This window comes from Coturnix japonica, chromosome 10, assembly GCF_001577835.2.
Source record: "Coturnix japonica isolate 7356 chromosome 10, Coturnix japonica 2.1, whole genome shotgun sequence".
Taxonomy (NCBI): domain Eukaryota; kingdom Metazoa; phylum Chordata; class Aves; order Galliformes; family Phasianidae; genus Coturnix; species Coturnix japonica.
The window spans coordinates 1,303,442-1,329,687 of record NC_029525.1 but is presented as its reverse complement, the minus strand read 5'-3'; the positions used below and the strand labels follow the sequence as shown (position 1 = coordinate 1,329,687).

Sequence of the window (26,246 nt, the reverse complement as noted above, 5' to 3'; positions counted from 1 at the left end):
ATCAATTTGTACTATTCTCAATCATTAGCAACAAAAAAGGCAGAAGGAACACACCAAACCCCTTGGAGGGGTACAAACTCCAGGCTGTGCAATTAAAGGCAGGAGTCAGCACACATAACTGCTTCCGACTGCTTGGCTCCCACCACTGCACAGGACGTGGTGACAGCCGCGGCACAGCAGCGGATATAGAGCCGTGTTCCCAACCTCCCCCAGGATCATGGCTGTCTTTCCATCACAGCTCTCACGTTTAGCACGGCCATTTAGAGAGATGCTAACAGGCACAAACAACTCCGTTCACGTTACATGGAGGCTTTATGAACTTTTTTGTGCTAAGTCATGCACGTTTTCCTACATTACTGCTTTAAAGCTAGCCTAAATCTCCAGGATTATTGCATTAAAAGGTTGACAAGTTAAGAGCAAAAGTTGTAACGTACAAATAGCTGTTCTCCAAATCCTATTAAAGCAATCCATCCGGTAAATCTAACAGTAATATTCTGAGCAGCTGGACCCCAATTACCACAGGGTATTACAGGAAACACAAATGGTAACAGAAACCTAAAGTTCATGATACCTTGAATTTTCCTGGATTCTTAATTATTTACCAAGGCTTAAGCCACTCACTGACATTTTCCACACCACAGTCTCTTCTGCCAAATACATTTATTCACTTGCTAATGATGGAAACCAACTAAAATGGCTCCGATCTTCTTTAGAAAGGAGTTCAGAACCATCACGGCTTTTGGGGAGGGCTGCAGCACCTCCACCTGAAGAGTCACCGCAATGCACGGACACGTGCCACAAGCAGCAAGGAGATACAGAAATGAACTATAGGAAACACACAGTGTGAGGTCTTGAATTTGCAAAGCTCATTTTTGCATTTCTATTGCCAGCAACCACTGACAAGGGTGGAAGAATAAAACAGTTGCTTTTATCCGATGAGCACAACGTTACACCTTCCCTCTTGCTTTGAAACCAAACTCAGAACTTTTCACTTCACTACCTGCATCTTTCAAGGACTTCGCAAGGCAAGAACATACATGTCTTGAATTGAAAATAAACCTCACAGACAGGTCAGTGCAGAAGGATATCTCGTTAAGCACCGTCCAACACCAAAACAGCAACAGACCACAACTTAACCATTATCCAATGCCCCACTTCCAACCAATGGACGACATCATTACTTCATGTTCACTGCTAAATCTAAACTACTTTTTGTCCCTGTAATAAGATTTCCTGCAGGAGTGCACCTTTATTAACTACTTGCATTGGTAGTATTATTTAAAACCATGAAACAGTTTGAAAGAAGCTGCTATAAATATGTATCAGTGTTGCACAACTGCATCAGACAAATGCAGCATCCTCTCAGCCATTCCCTGAACTCTGATTTACGCTTCCCACACTTAGTAAAACTATTTAGCATATGAAATGCTTTCCTTTTAAAATACAGAAAATAAAGATATTTCAGACATATCCATCACAAGAGGCACTTGCTATAGAAGGTAAGTTTTTATAGCTACCATTTCAGTTGTTGCTTTAACACTAGAAGACTGGCAGAAATTAATACCTACTGTATGACCATATAAAGCCCTAAAGAGCTGCATTAGATGCACCACTCTTCAGAACAGCAGCTCTGTGAGCAGAGCTGGGATGCCTCTTCACACTCAGAATGTGTGAAACCACACACCTTTCATTACCTTACATTAGCATTTTGGTTTCCCCCACACATCTTGGTCCTAACAGGCGATCTGCATCAAGTCATACACTCCTGACCCAAAGGATGCATCCTACCTATCTCTGTAGGTAATGGTGATATCTCAACCATCACTGTAGTTGGTTAAAACACAACACAGATGTTTTAAAAATAATTACATTGAGACAAAAGGCTGAAGGAGGTTGGATGGATGCCCCATCCCTGCAGGCATTCAAGGCCAGGCCGGATGTGGCTCTGGGCAGCCTGGTCTGGTGGTTGGTGACCCTGCACATAGCAAGGGGGTTGAAACGAGATAAGCACTGTGGTCCTTTTCAACCCAGGTCATTCTATGATCTAAGTTCTAAAACACACCTCCCATAATCCTGCATTGGCCTGCTATCTAATGAAGAAGATCCATAAGGAACCTAAGGCCCTGCAGGCATCGAACTGAGGAGCCTGGCAGAGCTGTCAGCACTTCCACGTTCAGAGAACCTTGGTTTTCTCCTTTTGCAAGACTCAAGCCTAGGAACACTTTTGACAGCACTGCAGGTCAATCAGACACGCACAACAAAAGATCGGTGGCATCCGAAAAATAAACCATGAACCAAAGGAAAGCACACAGGATGTCTAAATCCTGGTAAGCTGTGAAGAGACAATTCAATTCACCCACAGAAAGCTGCAACAAACAGCACCTGAGAGCAGCACAGCCGTGGGGTGGGTTCCTTCCTTTTCTTCTCTCCCCATTCTTCCTCAAAGCACCCTGAGCACCATTGCAAACTGATTTGTACACAGCCATGTGAGCAGACTGCTCAGCAGTGCAGAGCTGTGTTAATGAGTAATTATACTGAAATTAGCTTTAATGCCAATAAGGGAGCAGCTTTATTACTTCAAGCTTTTAAGCACGGTGTAACAAGTCACACGCAAACAAGTCTTCTCTTTCTAATATTTCACCAATTTTCAAAAGCAGCCCCACACTAGAAGACTCTTTCAAGGGCTATGCCTCCACAGTTTCACATTAATCTCTTTTTTAAATGTAAAATATGCATATTCAGCAAGTGACACGCTAAAAACAGGGAAAACAAATGAAAAATGCTGCCTGCCAGACATACATATACAACAGATTCATCTCCTCAACCACTGCTGCTAATTCAGTTCTGAGCTCGTGTTTCTCTAGGGGCACAGGACCAAACCTTTCCTCGATGCAGCATCCCACAGAGAAGCAGCACATTGCCTTCAGCAGCATTTGAACAAAATCCTTTGGCTAAACAGCTGACACAATATGAAGTGCTGGGCTGAGATGGAGGGCTGAGCTTGAAGAACTGCACATTGCTATGAGGAGACTCTGAATGTGACACAATGCAACTTCAATCCTGGATCAGTAGAAGAAGGAAGCTGTTTGATTCATCTGTCTGCATCTAACAAATTTAAAAGCTAAAAAGAAGTTAAAATATTTTGGTCAATTTTCCACTTTGTAATGTACTTTCTAAGGTTTACGCAGTAACCTGAGCAACAAAGCGATGTCCAAACTCCTAAAGAAATACAGTGCAAATACTGAAACACAAGAAAAGGAAGCAGAGAAATGAGCAATTTTTGGATTTTCTGATTAGGAGAAATGCGGATTTCCCTAAGTGGCCGCTGTGTTCCTCTGCTGCCTGCAGCACTGCGGGTCCTAAGGGACACCATCAGGTAGCCTGGTGCCTTTGTGCATCGGTCCCACACACCCCTGTGGCAGCAGCTCTTCCTCACACAGCATAAAGCACGGCAGTGAGATAACAAAGAGCTCCAGCACGTGCCTGCGGTGCTGTTCGGTCATACCCACTTCAGGATACTGATGCGATCTTTTAAAAACAACTGTCAAACATACCACACCTTGAAAAGGCAGCAATTGAAATGCTTTATTTGTTAGCTAATTATCACAAATATTTTCCACGTTGTCCAGCCCCTCCGGTTTAGATTTCCCTTTCCCTCCTCATTCCCCCCAGTGGCACATTATTGGCACCTTTGTGGCTTCCTGCAGATCTGGGCAATAACATCCCAATTATATCACTGGATACACTACACAAAGAGCCAGCTGTGCTACCTGCTTTGCTGCTGCCGCCTGCACGGCCCCATCCTCAGCTACCTCACACATAACAAGATGGCAACCTACAAATGAAGAATGTACAAATATTTATGAAATCAAGGTGCACAAACACTTGAAGATCAGGTGTGTGGCCACAGTTAGGCTATTCTTGGCCATAGTGGAGTGCTTGTAAGGCCACAGCCTCCATAGCTGCCAAATGAGAGCAACAGGCATCTTCCTCCTGGTGAGGAGCAAGGATAGCTGGGAATTTCCTAAGCATCCTCCCAGTGCAGAAGGAAGCCTTCCTGAAACCTTCCTGCAGCCTCAACCTTGGAGGACACAGAGAACGATGCAACAGGAGAGCACCACAGCCCTGGTCAGCCACAAATTCAAGGCTCCGAAGTGCAGTGAATATAACAGCACTGCAGAAGGAAAGAAAGCCCTCTTTATAAGGACTTCAGAGTAGCTTTATAGCTTTTGAGTGTAAATAAGGCCTTGGCTTCAGTAGCGGAGGTTTGATTCTGCAACTAAAAATAGCAAATTACTATTTTGTCAGAAAATCTGCAAGAAAAACATGACCTCAGACAGTCAGATCTCTAAATGCTCTGGAAAGTCTAACTGTACGGAGGAGATACTCAGCAGTGTTAGTACACTCAAACGTTGATTTGCTGTACTACAATTAAACCGCTTACTAAATAAACTATATTTTGTACATAGATTGCTATTTAACTGATTCCAGAAAGGTAATCTACACTTACGCTGGTTTTTATTGGCTTAATCTGGTGCTCCTTTTCCCTCGGTCAGAGCTCAGTACATGGTATCACTTCTAGTGCCTGGCAGCAGAAGGACTGACCTTTGATTGGGATTAAGAGGCACATGTAGGACAGAAGGGACATCATCTCGTTACTCCTAATGGTCCCCTGCTTACCATAAACAAAGAAAACATGTATTAACTGGCACAAAGAAGTTCCTACAGGACAAATGATTGAAGTTGGCACTTCATCTCAATGGATCAGCTACAATGACTGAATTACTTCCTTCCCTTGGAAAAACTAATTAAAAGAAACATATTGGGCTCCTATTCTTTTACTAAGAGGTGCTTTCATGGAAACTGAAAAAGGCAAGAATCAGAAAAGGAACTGAGGGTGTATTACAATGATTCCTGCTGTATACAGTGAACTCATTCTGCAGCTCCTGGATGTCAGAATGACAGTCACTAGCAGCTCCACTTAACTGCTGTAAGACAAAGACTTGTGTCTGTGTGGCACGGCCATGGAAAGACAGCAGAATTTAATTGTTCACAGCAAATTCAAGGTTATGCCAACAGTTGTATAGAAAATTGTGAGTCATGAAGTAACTTTCAGTGTGATTTTACTATACAGGGAAATTTGCCAAAAGAAAGAAGAAAACATATTAGAACAATTTGGGCAACACTTACAAGAAAGCCCAACTGCGGCCAGCTGGACAGAAAGCCCACTGACTCTGAGACTACACAACCCATTTGGAAATGCATAGCACAACTGACCCTATGAGGGCTGCCATATGGCTGCAGGACTATGTACCAGTGGTGTATCAAGAACAACAGGCCTCAGAAATACAATGTATGGAGCTTTTATGTTTTATATTGCTGGGTTTTATACATGACTTGCTGTGATTAACCAAAAACCCTTCACTACTGCTCACTGTTGGATGTGTAAGACACTTGGTAACAAAAAGATGATGAAAAAAGTTGAATCTTTGTTTTTTTTCCTGTAACGTTTTCCTTCATGACACATTCAAGGGGCAGCACTACCCTCGTGTCTCGTTTCATTACTCCATCTGGCCAAGGAAAGGTCCATGTTGCCAACAACTCTCCACCCTGGGCATCCCTTCTGCGCACTTATGCATCAGTCTCATTAACAACAACTCTCTCAAATTCTGTAGTATTGCCAGGAGTACTGTAACGTGTTCTGCTGCTTTATGATCCTGAATCAGCTGCCTACTTCTTCCTGCAAGCATCCCCCTGGGGATGAGCCAGATCAGGACCCACTGCACAGTGAGCACAGCAAGGAGGGCCCCCACATCATCCTGAAAAGAGAAGAGGGCTGCGATCTAGGATCCAGCACAGCTTTCTCCATCTTCTTTGTGTCCAGCAGCCATCAAAAGAAAGAAATGAACGAGGAAATGTCACCTCCCACTCTCACCCAAATACAAGCACTCGTTTTCTTTACAAAGTGCAATGGAAATATCTACTTGTTTCTCTATTCTGGCATTTTCCACCTAGAGCAGACAGATTGTTTTTTATTTAGTTTGTTGTAGTTGCCTTAGATTAATTCACATTGCCACTGGGAATGAGGACTATTATTCACTCTTCACTCAATACGTCCTACTCACAAAAAGCTCACCAAGAAGACATACAAGCAAATCCCTACCCAGTAGAAAGCAACCATAATTTTTAAGGGTTCATTTGGTCCCATCTCCTAATGTAAAATGGACACTGAATAAACTGTGGCTACATAAACAAACCGACAGACACATTTTCTGACAATGAGCCCATTTTTCAAAGGAAGTCATAAAATCCATGATGATGAAGGGCACTCCTCCCTTTTTCATCTCATGATGAAGTGCTCTGGTGCAGAGGAAACAACCTGATGTTTTCCTGTCTCACAATGCAGCCATTAGTGAGGTGGGACAGCCCGGTGACGCACTGAACACAGCAGAGGAAGGCAGAACCCCAGTGTCCCCATCAGACAGCAGTGGGCCAGGGGAGGAGGTAAAGACAAAAAGCCTCCATTTGGATCACAAGACCCATGCTGTGAAAAAAAAGAGGGAAAGAAGCCAAGCAGATCCCAATCTATCCCCAAGGAGTTTAAAACTAACTGCCTTTAAACTGATTTTATTATTGGAAAGGAATTCAAACCATAACTACATATTGCAAAATGATAGACCAAGGAGTCAAAAAACCTAAACACAACAGACATGTAGGACCCAAGGCAGTACAAATGCACCCAATAACCCTGCACAGGTTAATGCAAATACTCATCAACTGAGCTTCTATGCAGAATTAAAGTCTCTTTAGAACAGTGGAGTCTGCAACAACAAGCCATAATTTCACCTTAATATCTCCTAACAGGATAGCAATTATTTTACTCCAACAGCAAATGTGCTGCATTTGAGTGAAGTTCCTTCTGGAATAGCAACAAATAAAACCACCACTTACATGTTGGGAAGTGCTCATTCACCACCACGTGGAGCCTTCTGCCTGTCTGAGGAGTGAGGCAAGGCTGCTCCCTTGCCCAGAAGTTTAGCTGGGGCTCTGCCAGTTGCTCCTTCTATTGCACTGAGTGAACCACTCCACCACGCCTCCACTGCTCATCTTTTTTGTTTTTGGTTGTGTTTTCCAGTTTTCTCTTGGCCTGTTTGCATACTCAGGGTCACAGCTGCTTTTGATGCTGTGAACACTACAGATAGTTGAATGTAACTATTCCAATATAGCAGGTTTAGGAGAAAGTCACTGCTTTAATAGCAGGGCGGTACCAAAATAGGAAAATCACAATCTCACTATACTACCTGCCTGTCTGAGGATGCTTGGAAATGAAATGACATCTCCCTCAGTCGTGGGCCTGCTGATGCTCCAAGAGTTCTGTGGCAACAACTCTGGCAAGCTGAAGTCTTAACACATGAGACTGAACTCCTGTGTCAAACTTTTAATTGTTCCTGTTAGTTTCTTCCTCAAAGACCTACACATCTAACTGCCTGTTTATAGATAGTGTACCCTTTTTCCTCTACTGTTAACAACTGCATAAGCATGCTTATCACAGGTTACATCAGACATGCTGTTTTTTCAGCAACTAGATGAGGTATCAGGATGTCTGAGAATTCAGCATACTGACTTGAATCCAAAGGTGAAGCATCTACCACTGAAACACAGGAGCACCTATTAGCTCTGTGACTTATGACTAAGAAAAGTGAACCCAGGTATGGCTTTCCTCTTTCTCATTATTTTCCTTTAGCACCTTCTGTAATAACGTGTCAAAAGGAAAGCCATGCAGAATCCATTTGTCTTTTGAAGACTGTCTACTTACAATTATCAGGCTCCTTTTTTGGGAGGGGGAAGAGAAGGGAAAGGAAGGGAAACAATAACTGCAAAGAAATGCTCCATCAGGGTATTTCTAATGCAGTGAGAACACTGACAATTGGTGGGCAGTTTCAGTACAGAAATTAGGCAGATTTCTATGCATATTACTAAAAAAATGGGAGCCATCCTTAATTGTTAGATTTATTTAATTCCCATACGGTATGAAAACCGTAAGCCTCTTTGGGATATACTGTCAGCACAGATGGGAAAATATGAGATGTCAGAAGCAAGTCTTCTCCTAGGTTCAGCTATTCAACCATACGAATCCTATTACACACACAACCAAACTGAAAACCAATCCTTTTTCTTCCAAATGGCATTCAGCTGTCTCTGATATTACTGTATAATTTAGCAACCCTGAAATATTAGCAACCAATTAAGACCATATCCAAGCTTTTGTTCCCTCCCTCTGGTGTGAGACTGACACAACCTGACATTTTCCTGTAAAACACGAGGCCGGGATCAATTACAAATTAAGGCTACTTCTGTCAATTTTCACGGCCCTGTTTGTGAATAATAACGGAACTGCCTTCAGAGGTCAGAACAGATACCAAGCTAGAGCTCATTCTTCCTATTGTCTTCTCCACCTTAACAGGAATCATCAAAAAACCCTTAAAACAACCATCCCTCACAACACAGAGAAAGCATCCTCTATCTCCAGTTGATGTTTCCCACCACGATAACGTTTGTTTTCACCCAATACCTACAGGCCATCAAATAGTATGGAAACAGCCATTGCCACTCCACCCATCTGGAGATGGGCACATCAAATGCACGTTCCTTTGCTCAACAATTCAGAGCTGTGCATGGTTCTGGTTTCAGGTAATATGGATTGCTGACAGTATGTTAGCTGGTAAGGCAGAAGCCAAGCTGATAAAAACAACGGTTAAATACAATGAAAGGGGATAAACAGGAAAGGAAATCGGTGGATGTGGTAAGCGATATTACAGGAAGTGTATTTGCATCTATTAGACATTCTGGCGACAATAAAACCAAGCCTTTAGCTATTGAACTGAGAAGCTCTATATATGTTCAAGCTAACCTGGAAGAGATGATTTAACAAGAGATTAAGCTCTCTCATCCTCTTCCACCATTGTCCAAGCTCAATTACTGCCTGACCAGCAACACTCAGGCTTCGTACAGCAGCCTTCTACTTCCCTCCACTTATTCTGGGTTATAATAAATACAGGACAGATAAAGGGTAGGAAGCATCTCTTAATATCTGTTGAGTGTTCCTCAAAATACAGCAGAGCTTTTTGCTACTACAAGCTCCACCTAATACTTCCTATATATTGCCCCTCTTTACAGTATGACATATAATTTCTTTGAATGCAAGTATCTTTTAACCATTAATTTTACTCATAATAAAACTAAAGAGCTGATACAATGCCCAGCTGTTCTGAAGTTTAACTGCAACCATCACAACCTGTATTTCATAGAGTTACAGAACATCCAGAGTTGGAAGGGACCCACAAGGATCATTGAGTTCAACTCCTCTACTTGTGCTGAGCACATTCAAATGTAAGAAGTCACGGAGCAGTCCATCTGATCTGCATATCCTCATGAGGCTTCAAATTTCTTTGCCAAGTCAGCTGTAAATACGGTCATAAAATAAGAAATGAAAACGAATAAGCACAATCAAAGCATCCTATAAACTCTGCAATGCCTTCCTGCTTTCACCATGCACCGACAAATACTAATCTATTACTAATTTAAGCTAAATTAGAGCAATTCATTTAAAGTGCGTGCCAGCTTTAAACATGAACAGCTCACTGAATGCGGGAACTATTTTGGTCACTGTTTTATTAAGTCAAAATGTGAGAAGTTTGGGATCAATCAGCTGGACTTCCCAAAAGAGCCACACCTAAGTGGGGACCTTGAAAAGGGTCACTTCTTAAATGGGGGATGTAAGCACAAAAGGAATCTAACTGAATTCAAACTTCTTTCCGCAACACTGAACATACGCGCGGCCAAGAGAAGCAATAATGGTGATTTTCATGGAGGAAGACTAGCTAAGCAATGTAAATTAAAATCAAAATTAACATGAAGAAAAGGCTTCCAGCATTAAAGAGGAGAACATACTGCTGTGTTTACAGAAAATTAGCAATAAAGTGTACACAGCCAGTAGCAAAATATTCCCAGGCTTTGGCTTTGGTTTTACAAAACACTGTCTGAAGTCAGTTTGAGCTTTCAGATGCTGTTTACGTTCCTCCAGCACAATTTTCAAGATGAGCCTTACAAGCTGTTCAGCTTTCATTCACATGGAGCCATTTTGATATTTTCAGACAGGGACTGAGACAGCAAGTTTGGAAATCATTCCCCTACTTTTAACACGAGCGCTGCTGTCGTTTTTAAGAACTTCATTATGCACGCAGTACTGGGGTCAGATCTGCTGCATTCATTGCTGTTGGGGTTTCTATCTACAGGACCATAGGGTTTTTTCCATTTAAAAAAAACAATGATTTATGCAAGCACACATTTTTATGTATGTAGATATGTGTGCATAGAGAAGAACAGAGCTCACATGCAGCGCTGTTTGAGGAAATGCCTTGGATTTTATAACACAATAACTGCCCTTGAGCAGCCTAATTATGCTAAATGGCATCTATCACAGATAAGCTACCTAGCTCAAATATCATAACCCCGTAACATTCTGTCCTGTCTTCTAAATTTCAAACACAATTTCTGACAAAGCGTGACAAACTCTGTTTGAATGGGGTGCTCTCATTAAACAGCCTTAAGGTCTGCTCATTGAAAACCCACACAGCTACGTGTTGATATAGGACAGGCAAACGTGGGATCCCTCCAGGGGAGATGCAGTCCCCTTGCTAGCCCTGTCCCTAGGGACCCCCCACCTCAGTGGAATTTCTCTCCTCCTGCTTTTTGCATTCCCTCCCCATAGCAGACCCCAGCACGCTCCCAGTCTCCCCCAGGTTCTGAGTTAGCAGCAGTGGGTGTACAAGGCACGGAGCAGCTGTCAGGGCTCGTTACTTTGCTCTCATCCCCTGAGATCCACAATCCAATTTTTGAGTACTTTTTCTTCTTTACAGAAAATCAGAATTCCTGGTTACCAGGGCTTGCAGCCTTACCACTCAGTTTCAATCCACAAATCATTTCTTCTCTGGTAGACTTCTGAACACCGCTCACGGAGCCACAGGGACCCCTTCTGATTTTCCTTGCATTAAGACACATAAAATTGTACTAGACAGGAAGAACACAAAGATACTTTTTCTATGAGTGAAAAAGTAGAACAGGTTTTGGAAAGAATACCCAACAGAGCCTTTCCCTTTGATTCAGATGGCTTTTTATCCATCTTGCTCTGACATTTCATCCACAATAACCTGCGTGTTTTCCAAGTACCCCCACTGTCCCAGCACATAACTACAAGGATTGACAAAATATTTACAGTATCACCTTGAAAACAATATTAAACACCTTTGATTCGCAGCATGTAGCTGCATACAAAATACTTCTAAAATAATCTTTTTAAGATGCGAAAGAGCCTGAGAGATTGCATTTGTTATCTGTGAAATCACCCAAAATAGGTCCTGAACACGAGAGCTGCCTCAGGGCTTGAACCAGGCAAAGGGCAGCCATCAAATTTATGTTACTGCTTATATATGGAAAAACACCCAAAAGTGCAACTTTTTTGAGTCAGTGCACAAACAAGCCTGTTGGTGCCAACTTCTCTATTTCTTTCAGCCAACATTTATCAAAAAGAAATGGCATTTACCTCCTACGACAGAATAATGGAACCTACAGACATGGAAACGTGGAGTATTTCATATATCTTGATTTACATAAGGCTTTCGACTTTGCCTCCCAGGACATTTTCAAAAGCGAGCAAATACGTTCCAGATGAGGCTACTACAAAAGTGGATTCATAACCGTTTGGGAAAAAAAAATCAGCCTCAGAACAGTTCTCATTGCTTCAGTGTCAGAACAAGAAGCGATACTGAGCTTGGATGTATGCTGACTTCCATACGATTCAATACATATATTCTTAGTTTTGCTTTTTTTTTTCTTCTTTAACCAGCCCAGATAATAGCTTAGAGAGAAACTCGTAATATTTATATGAATGCAATGCCGGGAGGGCTGCAAGCGCACTGAAGGGCATGTTTAGAATTTCAAAGCATGTTGTCAAAGTGGAGAAACAGCCTGAAAACAGCAAAAATTCGTCACTCGACAAGTTAAGCAAAAAGGGATATTATGTCTGTGATAACAGATCACAAGCTGAGATGAGCCTGTGGTGCTGCAGAGAGAGAGAAAAAAAGAAGCAATTGTCATCCTCTGAAAAAGAGCTACAAGCTGGAAGACAGGAAGGCAAGTTGAAGAGTTAAAGTAAGGGAGGTCATGGTTAGAAATTAAAACACATCCAGTCTCTGCTTTCTGTAATAAAGATTTTGAGAAGTCTGCCCCAAAATTCAGGTTTATTTTCCCCATTCCTGACATCAGTCAAATGCACAGAGAGCGGTGCTGACTCCTGGCCTGCACTTCTACACGGTGTGCTTTCAATCACTGCGGCAGTCAGCTGTAATAAAAATTACTTCCCATAGCGTTAAATACGATGATATGAATTCAAAACGTTCTCTCCCAAGATCAGAACATTTGCTATGAGGAGCACTAACAGACTTACTTCTCTGTGTTCTCTTCTGTCTTAACAAGTGCATGGAAATCCTGTCTCTCAGCAATAAAACACAGTGCCTTGAGCAATGCACTGACAGCTTTCTATTTTAAGTAGTAGACCTCCTTGATGTATTGCTTCCTCTTTTGAGGAACATTTGTTGCAGAGACCACAAGCTGCTTAGGCTGCCTCAGTGTCACCTGTTTTTCTCTACCTGAATCATTGCTTGCAGATTGGAAAACTCAGTGAACCTTAACAAATAACTTTCTGAATTGTGCTATTTATATTTCATGGTTGAAGAGTGAGCATACTCCATATGTATAATGGATCCTCCTTCCCAGAGAAGTTACATCTGAGTTTTGACTACTGAGAAGGCGACAATCCAACTATAACTACAACTCTTCTCAGCCAGCATCGAGCTGCTGGAGTGTGGAATCCGGTGGCTGGGAGAATTCAAGTCTGGGTCAGCCTGAAGGAACCTCCATCAAAAACGCCACTGCAGCACAGAAATGTACTTCTGGCACAACCCCAGCTGAAACGAGCCAACTCCAGAAAAGGCTGACTGTGTTTTTGATGTTCTCCACCATGCTGCAGGTCAGGCAAGCCCCAACCCCTACCAGGAGTGCTGTAACCTCACTTGCATCGCTATGAGACTTCAGAGAGCTCACAGCCAAACGCTGGCAGAAAAGTATCAGCACAAAATGAAATTATTCATGCAGCAGTAGCCCTGCACAGAATTCAATTACACAAAGAGAATATGAATTTTAAGTCAATAAATGATGTCTTCAAAAGTCTCTGAGAATTAAGATTCACAGAAGGTAATTCAGTGGAGGAATTAATATCACACAGTGCAACCCAAGTGGTGGTACACTTTCATCAAATTTGGTTTTCAGTGTCAAACTGTGCCTCCAATAGCACACATTCAAATTTCTCATAAGGAGATCAGCAGAAAAATACATACTACTAAATAGTCCTAATTTGACTTAAGACTATAAACAAAGGTAAATGGGGCTGTTCACACCTCTCAGACTGACACTTCCTGAATAACAGAATACTACTAGCAAGGAGAGATCCCAAGAGATGATCCCTGCTCGAACGAGAGGCACCCTGGATGAGGCTGCTCAGGGTCTTGTCTATGTACTTAGTACAAGAGCTCCAGGAATGGAGGTTGCACAGACTTCAAGGCTCCTGGCAACCATTTTTGCAGCTTGTGGGGTCCCTCTCTCTACTCCTCCCAGCTGGGTACACAACCTGCAAACTGCCTGAGACTGTTCTCTGCCCATCATCCCATCACTGCTGATGACAGAAAACCCTCTCTGTCCCAGTATTAAGACCCAAAAGTGTCCTCACACCACTGGCTATGGTACTAAGAGCCTAGCGGGGCAGGCAGCCCACCACATCCCACCGCCCACCCCTCCAGGCCAGATTTCCCATTTAGCTGCAGAGATACTATGGAAGATTGTGTATAGGATATATCCACTCCTCTTCTCTTGACCACGTGTTCAACCTTTGCACCATAGGGGTCGTCAGAACAGGAGCAATTTGCCCTTGGTAATCCACGATGGATTTTCCCAGTCATTAGCATCTCCTTCATCTCCTCAGCATCCAGAGGTATTTGTCCCAAAAGTTTCCTCAAAATGGCTCCACCTCCAGATGATGTCTTAGTTCCAGCCCTGCACACATCCAGGCAATGTCCCTCAGTTTTCTGCATTGGCTTCCAGCTTCTATGTACTTCCTTTTTCTTGTTGTTTCTGCTCAGTTTGGAGCTCCTTCTTCATCCCTTATTGGCCTCTTGGCCGCATAAATTTCCTGTCAGAATGTCCTGTCCTGAAGTCCCAGGCTGTAATTCTGCCATTTGTTTTGCCCACTTCTCCTACATGCCAAAATTCAAGCACCTCGTGATGGCTGTTGCCATATGTGTTCTGACCTCTGCCATAACAGCAGGTCCAGCACATCATCACCACTGCTACACATCAAACACAGATAAACTTGCATCAAGAAATTGTCCAACATGCCCCACAACTCCCCTTCATGTCCTGCCACACCGCCAAGCTGCCGTTCCATCACATACCACATAATAAAGGACAACTCCATAAACACCATGGGCTGCAATCATGAGACCTTCTGCAGTTGTGTAAAGAAGGCTTCACCTATCACTTTTCCTTGATTATTTGGTCACTATTGATATTAGCTTTTTAGGATGTGTGAAAACGTTGCCCTTCCATGCTCTGATCCTTACACATAAACCCTTGACTTGCTCACTATCCTCTCTGAATCAAGGCTGCAAGTGTTCATGTCAGCACACACAGCACAAGTATCACGCTTGCTTCCTCACTCTCCATCCTGTGACATTATCCCAGTGCATCCCTGCAATCTCAATGGCCTCACAGCTCTGCATCTCCATGCAGACTCCTCTGATTCCTCCTCCATGTTTCCCATGCTAGTAATATCAATTCACAAGCAGAACATCCTTTCTTGGCTATGGCCTGTTTTTCAAGAAAATCTGCAGTTTAAAGAGATGGAAAGTTCCAGTATAAAAAACAGCGATGTGGCACACAACTGGATACCAGCACCATTCAACTCACTCACTTCAAGACCTCAAACCCATCCAACTACCAGAGATGGCACAGAATGGCAGACACCAACTTTTGCAGTACACAAGTACAAATGCACTCAGCGTACTGTGCTTACTTTGGAATTTTGAAGGCGATGAATTGCATCTCAGCTCATGTTTTGAAACTGTTCTCTAAATAACATGGCATATTTGTTTACAGTCAGTGATTTTTCTTTATACGGCGCTCAATAATCACTCCTTTTTTTGGTGCCTGAGTACTTGTCAAACGCCTATCACATGGGGGTGACAGGGAACCATCTGCCTCCCTCCCCAGAGGCGCCTCCTTTTACTTATTGCCACCTGTTCTTTTTCCGACTCCCAAACGGCAACTCTCAGCAACACCAGATCCGCTGGAAAAGGCTGGGCTACAGGTCCTGCCTGAATTTTTCAGTCTTGTCACTAGCATTTAACCTCCGCAACCAAAACCCAAATGTATCCATTACTGAGCTTCTCACAGCCACAGGTTCACACAAAATAATGCTGTAAAAAGGACAACAGGAAATAGCTTCATTATGATTCAGCGAGCATATTAGCATCCATACATTGGAAAACTGATGAGGTCAGAGGGTGACCCACCAGACAATAATCATTAGTTTCAAAACAGAAATCAGGTAGAAATTCCCTTTTTATGGTAGTTCTCTTCTAAACTTATTGGCATAATTACGGGATTTGAAAATAAAGCAGCCACTCCTGTGAGCCTTCAGATGCTTCTCGTTGTCTGTTGCCAGTCAGTTCTGTTACTATTTGCTATGAATCCCTTCTACATACATTGCAAGCTTTTCAGAATTCCACGCAAATACAAAACAGACCAACCCAAAAGAAACCTGTGCCTGACCAACAACTGTGTGCAAGCCTGCAAGCACAAAGTTCTGGGTCACTATGTTTGAGGCAAGGTGAGGAATCAAAATAGTGCTTCCTAGGAAAGCCTCTTGTTGCAGCAAACAAGCATATTATGTATTTTATGCCTACTATATTTAAAAATGATGCAACCACCTAAGACTGAAGACAACATAATGTGATATTCTACTTCCAGACACTCAGCAGCCCTTCCAGCAGGCAACAGCAGCACTCCAGGCAGCACAAACCAACACGAGTCGATTTCTAAATGAAGGATCCAGGATGAAACAAGTCAGCGCACAGAAAAGACAATTAAGACCTGATCCAATATGCAAAGTGCAAATGGAGAACACTTTCATTGGTTTAATTCTATTTAACCTTTTTCAGACCATCTCCCTCAGAGCCTGAGTGCCTTTTCCTTTCCAACTGCTCACATTCATCCCCTACGGCAGCCAAATGTCATCTTCCTCACTGGCAATTATATAATAATCAATGCCACACTCCATTTATAGATGCCCACAAATAGTCTCGGTCCATTTCTTCAGCATAAAGAATTCATGTGGCCTGGCTGTCGGACAAACGCTGTAATGCTTCTATTTTCTAATATAAATTTACTTTATTAAAGATCAACTTGACATGGCAACTCAAAGAGCTGCTACCTGCATGTAAATAGTCCAGATGTTTCCCAGTTCCATTTAGGAAGGAGAAAACAGAAGAGAAAGGGAAGGAACAGCCTGCTAACTGGGAAGCATAAAGTCAGTGAACACATAATCAACATTTCTTCACTGAAATTACTTTTCAAATTGCCAAGGCAGCTAATTCTCGTCATCAGGTGTGGACTTCAAGAAAAATGGTTTTCTGAATCAATGATCAAAGTATTCAGAATCTTTTCTGTTCAACTTAGAGGGTTTTATTTTCATACCAAGCTAGATGTTGTGAAAGAACTGAAGTATATATCCTGCTTTCACTCCCTTTCCCTGAGTTATCTTTCCACCTTCACCATTCATATATTGTGACAAGGTGCTAAAATAAGATTTCAAATATCCATTTTTTCTTTGACTGAGTATATCGTACCACTTTTCATACATCAGGACTGAATAAGACACAGCATATTCATGTCTAATTACATGACTTGTTATGTCACCATTCAATAGCAAAAAAAATAAATGTACTTTCAGTGATGCACCATGTGATCATCTCTACTGTTGGAGAGCAACAACTAATACGCATCAGCGTTACACTGGGAGTGCATTGTTAAAAACACTGCAGGCCATGTAACAGAATAATTTGACTTCTTGGGTGCATTTTTACACCCAATACGAGACTCCATCAACACTGCATCCATAATCCTTTGGCAGCATGCAAAAGAAAAAGGACAGCATTATAAGGCACAGTCCTTTAGTATAACAGGACAGGTTGCCAGAGTAGAACAGGAAGGAGAAACCATTGGGCATACAACAGGGGGAGGGAAAGGAAGAAGAGTGAGACCACAGGAACTAAAATAACAACAGTAACAATCATTTGTAAACCACCACCGGGAACTGGGCGCAAGTAGAAACTTTGGCAGGGCTTCAAAACCCAGGTGCATAAATTATTCAATATTTTTCAAACTAAAGAAAATATGGAATAATGCTTCCACCTGAATGATTTGGAAACCACTCAGGTGATTCATACAAATGGCAGAAATAAAATTACTTTTAATAATTTTTCTGGCAACGTGGTGACAGTAGGCCATTGCTGGATCCAGCCACCTAGCAGCAGTGGGAATCCAAGGGCTGTGAGCATTCAAGCTGCTGAATCCAGTGGAAGGCACCTTTCATTCCCCACGTTATTGCTGAAACATATGCATGTCCTCAGCCATCAATGAAACATGCCCATTTCCGAAGCAGAAATCAGAAGATAGAAGTGCACAACTGCTCTACAGAACAACCAGAAAAGAAATGAAAAATCTCGCTTTATAGCACACTTGTAACTCTTTTTTTTACTCTCTGGATGCTGAATGCCAATGCCAGGCCTAGAAGTTTCACATCTGTTAAAATTTCAAGAGTGAGGTTTCATCATGCCTCTGATCAGACCTAGCTGTTCCTGCTAAATCCTTCCATCCATTAGCTTTGTCATCAATGGAGGAACGCACAAGAAACTGTAATTTTGAAACAGCATCCAAAAAAAACCAAGCAGTATTAAGTAAAAAATGTACACCACTATTATTTCCACATCTAACTTATTTTCTTCATCACTCTTACTACTGGTTTTCCTCCTTATGTGCTTACAAACTAATTTCAAGATCAGTGTGGCCTGAAAGATCAAACCAGCTGATACCTTAGTATTGATATATGAGCTAACAACTTTTGTGGAAGGCAACGCCTCTTTTACCTCTATAATAATTATCCTCTTTTAACATTTGAAATATGCAGTGCAAGAAGTTGTGTGTTTCAGTAACAAAAAGGTGAGCACTGTTAGTAACTCCACGTATTGGAGCACAGTAACAAATATTTATCTTCAACAAAGTAGGAGCACCCCAACAAACTGTTCTGCACTCACAGCCTGCCAAAATGAAAGAGCTCGCTCCTATTTTGTTTACAATTGATAGCAGAAAAAAAGCTCCTAACATTGGAATGACTCCTAGCCCTGGTGTAGAAGACTTTGTTTGTTGCGTGCTCCATAAGAACGTTTTTCAGTTTCGTTATTGAAGTAATAGTTTTCCATTTGGGTATTTTTCAAAATCTCAGCATATAATTAACTTTTTTTTTTTTTTTTTTTTTTCAGATTTATGGCTGTGGTTTCTTAATGCACCAGGTATTTCCAAGATAACTTTCAAAATATGCAAGGTGAGCCCTTCAGAACCCCTCAGTTTTCCTACAAGTGTGTGGAGAGATGACACTGAATCCCTCAGATGATTCAAAATATCCCCCCAGTGGAGCCAAGTTACAGATAACGTGTCATGTGGAAAAGGTCCCCTGCAGTTGTTCCCCCCTCAATCTTTTGGCACTAAAACATCACTGTTTATCTTACCGAGGTCAAGTATTATCAGCTGGGCTCCAGCCTGTGCATTTCCAACATCATTTTCTGCAATGCACTGATAGAATCCTTCATCTGATTTCACCAGACCCAAAACCTGTAGATTATGTTCTTTCTAAGGAGCAAAGGATAAACAGAGCATTTAAAAATGGGCTGCAATTGCAAAAACAATGGTGTTTTATGACATATTTCTAAGATAGGAGAAACTCCCGAACAGTAAAATACAAAAGTGTATTTTGAGTTCCCGTCAGATTTCATCTCCTTTACACTGAATCCTCAAATTATACAGCATCAAAAAGCAGCAGAAGCTCCTACTAATGGCTATCATTTTCTAGCATCACATATCACTACTGGCAAGTCATAACATTCCCACAGCCATTTTTATGATATTTTAAGCACTGAATATAACCACATAACTCACTGTTACAATTCTACAACCTCAGGTATACATAATTATACAGCCATTAAGTTCTAAGCTATGCCTCAGTAATGACTTTCACTACATCTAAAATTTCCCACCCGAAGCACCCATGCGCCAAAACTCGCGATCCACAACACAGTTCTATTTATATTTAAATTCCTGTTTGAAATTGTAATTTTCATCAATCACAGCTGACTGTAGCAAACCCAGCTCCCAGTGAGCTCACATTTCAACAGGTGCAACCAACAATTTGTGTTTTGTCATCACGCATGCCCCCGTCTCTCACAGAAAGCCTAAGCTACAAAGAAACAGACTCAGACAATTTCAGCAGTGTATTTCAGCATTCCAATAAATAGACTGAACTACAGAGCACTGCAGAATTGAAGAAACTAATTAATTCTTCCAGGCACCAAACATTGATAGTAAGGAAATAGGAAGCTGGTCCTGTGAAAGGGCTTAGCTTCCATGCATATGTATCATAGAACCATAGGATCACCGAGGTTGGAAAAGAATTCCAAGACCATCCTGTCCAACTAGTACCAATAGTTCCCACTAAACCATGTCCCTCAGTACAACATCTAAGTCAAAGGACTAAGAGTCAAGTCAATAGCTTAACGCATCCAAAACTGACAACACACTTACAACAATTTTGAAGTAGTCGCTTGGAATCACCACATCTCCATTCTTCACCCATTTCACAGTTGGAGCAGGTTTTCCAGTCACTTCACACTCAAAGACAATATCCATAGATTCATGAGCATAAATGTTTGCAGGTCGCTTCAGAAACTCAGGAGGAACTGAAAATAAAAAGGAAGAAAGAGATGGCATTAATATGTAACAAAGGCAAAACTATGTAATAAAGGCAAAACTATGTAATAAAGACTTTTAAAAATCAATGGACATAAAACCAAGATGAAACTTTCCTCAGATTCCGACTGCTTTGAGTAATGTCATACAGGCAGGTGTGACCAGTGATGCGTATTCAGTAAATCAGAAAGGTTCTTCCTGTAAGAACATACAAGACAGACCAAAGCTGGCACCTCCAGGTCTTGGCTGCTTTTAAAAATGCTTTTTATATTCAGAATGAGATGAATTGAACTCAGGAACTTTAAAAGCCATAAAATCTCAACAAAGCCTTTGGGAACACAAGCCCCAAAGCACCCAATGCACAGGTATGGCAAAAACCTTTGGTGAAGAGCATGCCACCAAGGAGCATCCAGCTGAGTGTGAGGACTCAAAGATTCTGTAGCTCGGTGGAAGGAAGAATTGCTGTCTGCAGGCACGCAGAATTTGAATACTATCTACTATGAAGAACGTTCACAGATTTATTTGTTTTTATTAAGCTCGCTGACATGAGGGCAATTTGCTGACTGACTTTGGCGGGTCTGATTGTTCAAGTTCCAGAAGAGTGAAAAGAAGTCTCTGCCCTTCAATATTTATCATAGAAAGTCAATACGGAAGGGCTACGGAGTTCAGGCAAACACACTGCACACTTCACTTATCAGTGGGGTTTATTTCATGCTGAGGAATAAGAAATCCTACTTTGTGCTAGATTCCGCCTATTGAATGATCCGTTTTCCTTCCAGTATAAGGTTGTAGGTGGATTTAATTTCTTTTAAATCAGAAAGCTGCAGACAAGCTGCTCTCCAAAAGCCTCACATTTCAGGTTACAAATTAAATAGGAGAACATTTAAATACGAAAATATTTACCCATGGAGCAGGAAAATGACTTAGCTGTCAGACACACGTAAACCTACACCTGAAACTATGGGAGGATGATGCACATTTACAGTTTGAACTCTTTCACACAGAAGCCCTTCAGCCTATGGCTGCCAACATCCACCCCACACACCCATTTCCAGAAACGTACCAAAGCTGCCATTAACTCCTTGGAATGATTCAAGTATTTTTGTACCCCTCATCCACACCAAATAGCTGCCACAACCATTACCTCGGTCCTCTGGCATTTGGAAGCTGCCTTCTGAGTTTAGCTGTGACAAAACTGGGGCTACTTATTCTTTATTTTCAAATTTCTGTTCTTCCTTGGCATTTTTATTGTGCGCGAGCTGTGCTTTTCCTCTGCTCCTGTCCCACCTCCTACCCTTTATCTGGCCAGCCCAACAAGCCATGTGTGCACAGGCTGTTTGGTACCCACCACCCACACCACCTTCAGTCACCTCCTGTGCTTGCTCAAGTCTGTGCTAATCCTTGCAGCCCACAGATGATTTTACATGTTGTCTCAGACATGGACTTGAAAAACCAGCCTGAATGGTGCTACTGCTACAGCAAATATCTTGCCCGGTTGATCTCATTACTGTATTTGCTCTCTCCTGGATGCAACATGCTGATCTCTGAGCCAGTCTATGGCAGATCACTGCCATCTCATCTTCAGCATTTTTAACTAATGAGTAATCTTGTCCCAGTCTGCTTTATCAGTGCTCTCATTTCCTTTCCCTCTCTATACACAGAGATATACACACACACTCCAGTTTTCTGAAGAGCCTCCATGACTGCTAAGTAGGAACACAACAGTTGGAAGCATTTCCCCGTGAAGGATTAACACTCCTGTTTTCTTAACAGTCTTCACAAAGTGACACTAATTCTTTAGCTAATGTATTAAACTTACCGGAATTCTAACAGATGCAAGATAGCAACATCCACCATCAAAAGTATACAGCTTGTTTTAATGAAAACCAATCCATCTAATGATGTCAGAAAACACAAATTACTGTACCTAGCAGCTCTGCCATGAAACTCAATGTCACGGGGCATATAACAGCAGTTCAATAAAATCAGGACTGGTGCTTACTACAAAATACAGCTGCTCAAGATGGCCTTTGCTAGGGTTACTTCAACAAAAGTACTATGACATGAATTACTTTTAACTGAACTATGTAATGAAGACATCTGGAAATCTCTACAGCATCTGGCACTTGGGGCATCATGCACAAGTGGGCCCCAGTACTGAATCATAAGACGTGCCACAAAAGCACAAGTTGATCCAGATATCCCATCATCTCAAGTATTTTTTATATAGGAGATGAATCTGAAATATTATTTTTTCCAAAATGACTTTGCTTTTCTGGCTCATGGAGGAAATGCCAAGCTATTTACAGAGGGAAAATAATACGAGAAACGCTCTCTTCCTTTATTATTATCCTTTATTTCCCATTAATTAATTAAAAAAAAAGCCTTTAAAATGCACTTCTATAGTTTAACTATGTCAGTGTTTAGCATTCACACCAATTAACACAATGCAAGTGCAGATGTTTGTGGTAAAGAAGTTCAATTGATAACCAGAGAGCAAATGAGCCAATTACCATATAAAATAAGATTTGTAATGGAAGATTATGTGTCCCGGTACCAAACAGACAATTAAACTTCAAAGAAAGCTTGGCAGCTCAGCCTACTCCTCTATTTTTCTCAATGGCAACAGACAAACGGCGACTGGCTTGCATGATGCTTGCAGGATTCCGCGTGCAGCACAGCACCCCAGGAGCTTTGGCACAAGGCATCTGCGTCCCTTTGCAGACAGAAGGACGTGGGTGTAGAAGCAGCAAAAGGCAGTACAGGTCTGCAGCTCCCCTTTGGTGCTCATGCACCAGCTCAACCCAGCACAAAGAAAAATGCTGCTATGCGTGGGTTAGTTTTTACGTGGTCAAGTGTTAGACACCTCTGTGTAAATGTGAGGAATATTAAAGAAGCGTCAGCTATGCTGAGCCTTACAGAAACACTGCATCCTCAAATGTCTTTTCAGTGGTCAGTGGCTCACTCTCATTAAGGCAGAAAGAGAACAATTTGGTGGCCTTCGGGGCTGCAGTCGAAAGAATCTATTTTGAATTGAGCCATCTGTACTGCTGCAAATGAGAGGGAAATTAATTACACCCATTCCTCCTCTCCAGCTCTTGAAAAGCCCTGCTTTCAGTCTTACAAGCATGGATGGAAGAACAAAGGTTCCTGGCTTCACAACCTTACTTCAAACGTGAAACCAGAAATGTACAAGAAGCAAGAAAAGGCAACACTCAAGTTCTGCACCATTTAGAAAACTCGTCGCTTTCTGCTTGCTTAGTTACAAGTGCAGTGAAGCTTCTCCCACAGCACCCACATCGCAGTGCTGCTGTTTCAGGCAATCACTCATTTTCATACACCTTACCCCTTCCCCACAACCAAATCCTCTTATTTTGCCCCAGGAGGAGGAAAACCAACGGTGGCAAAGCCATATTTGCTGATAGTGGGGGAGCTAAGAAAGCCATGCAGAGGCAGAGCCATGGACTGACGCATGCAGGTCACTTGGGCCTTCGTAGTAAGAAAATAATACAAAAATACTCTAAGAAATCTAACCTCCTTTAAAATGGATCCCCAAATGAGCCAGGCAATCTCTGCCTGCATCCTTCAGACAGGCGGCTGAACTGCCATCCCACTTCCTTATAGGAACAGAACATGACCTGTGTAAGAACAGTCTCATTTGGGTGCAGCAGGAACCAAGGCTGCAAACTGCTTCACAAGGACTTAATCTTTTTAAACAAGCACTAATACTGCTGTTCGGCACAAGAGTGGCTGAGGACACGAATGAAGCAGCCACTGCTGCCTCCAGTGCACAAAAATCAGGAGTGCCCTCTCCAAAATCACACTATCAAATAATAATCCTTACCGTCTCTTGGCTCTCTTACACGTACACCTCATGACTCAAGGGTTTCTCTGTCCATCAATGCTCACCATTCAAATACAAAAGCAGTTTCGGAACCCAGCTATTCCTATACGTTCCATGTATCGACACACAAACAAAGCAAAATAGATCCTTTTTCACAGCATATCTCTGATTAATCACTCCTTAAGCACTGGTGCTCAAATGACTTCAGTTTTGTAACTGCACTTCGATGGATGCTGTGGGTAGCATCCCAGTCTTGTTGTGTTCTGTTCTGAATGAGTGGATGCCCCATCCCTGCAGGCATTCAAGGCCAGGCTGGATGTGGCTCTGGGCAGCCTGGGCTGGTGGTTGGTGACCCTGCACATAGCAGGGGGTTGGAGCTGGATGAGCATTGTGGGCCTTTGCAACCCAGGCCATTCTATGATTCTACAAATCAGCATTTCAAATGATAAGACCAGAGGAGTTTTAAGCTTTCCTCCTAGGAGGACAAGATTTTCTGTTAGGTAAATCCTATTTCAGAATCCTTACAAAGTTAATATTAACAACAGAAAGTTTGTTTACGAGCAGGATGTAACTGGAGCACGATGATGACAATGTTAATCCATTCAGCAGCACCTGAAATCAATATTAACGTGTTCAGTGGTACCACTGCAGTACAGACCTCACCCAACGCAGCCAGTCTGATGGCCAATTACAGCTCACACTTCTGCAGACAGCACCCTTCCAATTTAGTAAGGCGTTTGCCATGATTTGAAACACTTTGTTTTGTTGTAAATTCACCAAACCAATGGATATTTTAGCAGGTAGCTCCCTCTCAGACCACACAACATCACTTCAGTGCTTGGGTTAAGTTTGGTTTTAAAGTTAACCAGAGAGAAAACTGCATTACAGTCAGAGTGCGTTCTACTTAAACTAACATCAATTTCCTTGGCTGGTTACTGAAACCAACTCATTTCTGCCAGCCAATTGCCACAACACAGCAGGCAGACTTTGATGGAAATGTTTTAAATTATTTGCATTAGCATATTGCTTAGGAGCACCCAGGGAGCAGACCCATTACATTAAAAACAAAGGCAAATGGTTTAAGTATCACACAGAATGCAAACAATTAAATAAGAGAAATTAAAGATAAATTTTCATGTTAAATTATTAAGGAGAGAGCAATCCACTCTGTTACGTTTTACATTCACCTAAGTCTACAAGTACGTCTCATGATTGTGGTATTAAAGAGTAATTACAAACTATTTAGGAAGCCTAATGGCCTTCTAAAGATGTTCGTTTCCAAAATGACTCTGCTCCAAAATGCCATCCTCCACCTCCTGCCAATTCCTGCCCAACACAAGGACCACACACAGACTGAAGCCTGACAGTACAAGTTTCAGCTGTCTGTTCTTTCTACTTTATTATAAATCACAGAATGGCTTGGGTTGGGAGGAACCTCAAGGATCACCAAGTCCTACCTCCCTGCTGCATGCAGGGCTGCCAACCTCCATACCTAATACAGCCCGGGCTGCCCCAGGCCCCATCCAACCTGGCCTTGAACACCTCCAGGGATGGGGCATCCACAGCCTCTCCAGGCAGCCTGCTCCAAATGAGCTGGTTTCCTTGGATCAAACCACAGAACAAGAGGAAGCTGCACTTAAAACAGAACCGGGGAACTGCTAATTTTCTTTCTTACAAATGGCAAAGGTATATGGATAAGTTCTATCAAGAAAGAAAGAAAAGGATTTGAAGCCAAATCTGTGCCTCAGTAAGGCAGAAGTCTTCCCAGGCTCTGCACAGAGCTGTCATGTCCTTAAAACACACTTAATATGCAGCTGGAAATTTTGCACTGCAAACAAAAGCTGACAAAATGGAACTTTTTAGGGAAATATTCACAGAAAACTGTCAAATGGATTAAAAAATATCAGTGTACCAAGACACAAAGAGATGATAAAATGTAAACTAGTACACGCACAGCATCTGCTATTGTATGAAAGCCGAAGTTTATGAACAGAAACTGCAGTCAGAAGACGACAGTGACATAAGTAGGTCGCTCCAAAAGTAATGCTTCCTATTTATTTCCATGATAACTACAATGGATACAAAGAGCACAATATGTCTATTCAACAGAGTAGATTCTAAGATACAAAACAACCCTTTTTCCAGCACAGTCATCACCATTAGCCAGTTCATGCGGATAAGCTATGGAGACACTAGTCAGTTCATGGTGTAA

General features: G+C 42.1%; 1 protein-coding gene across 8 annotated transcripts in view; it reads right to left on the bottom strand.

The window, feature by feature from the left end:
- The window catches only part of NEO1 (neogenin 1), a 165,513-nt gene that overhangs the window by 45,453 nt on the left and 93,814 nt on the right, over window positions 1-26,246 (bottom strand). For all 8 annotated transcript variants that reach the window (XM_015872354.2, XM_015872359.2, XM_032446783.1 and 5 more), the window contains exons 6-7: window positions 20,026-20,180; window positions 18,957-19,077 (exon numbers count right to left, since the gene is read on the bottom strand). In XM_015872354.2, the coding sequence (XP_015727840.1) occupies window positions 18,957-19,077; window positions 20,026-20,180 (276 nt within the window). The remainder of the gene's footprint in view (window positions 1-18,956; window positions 19,078-20,025; window positions 20,181-26,246) is intronic.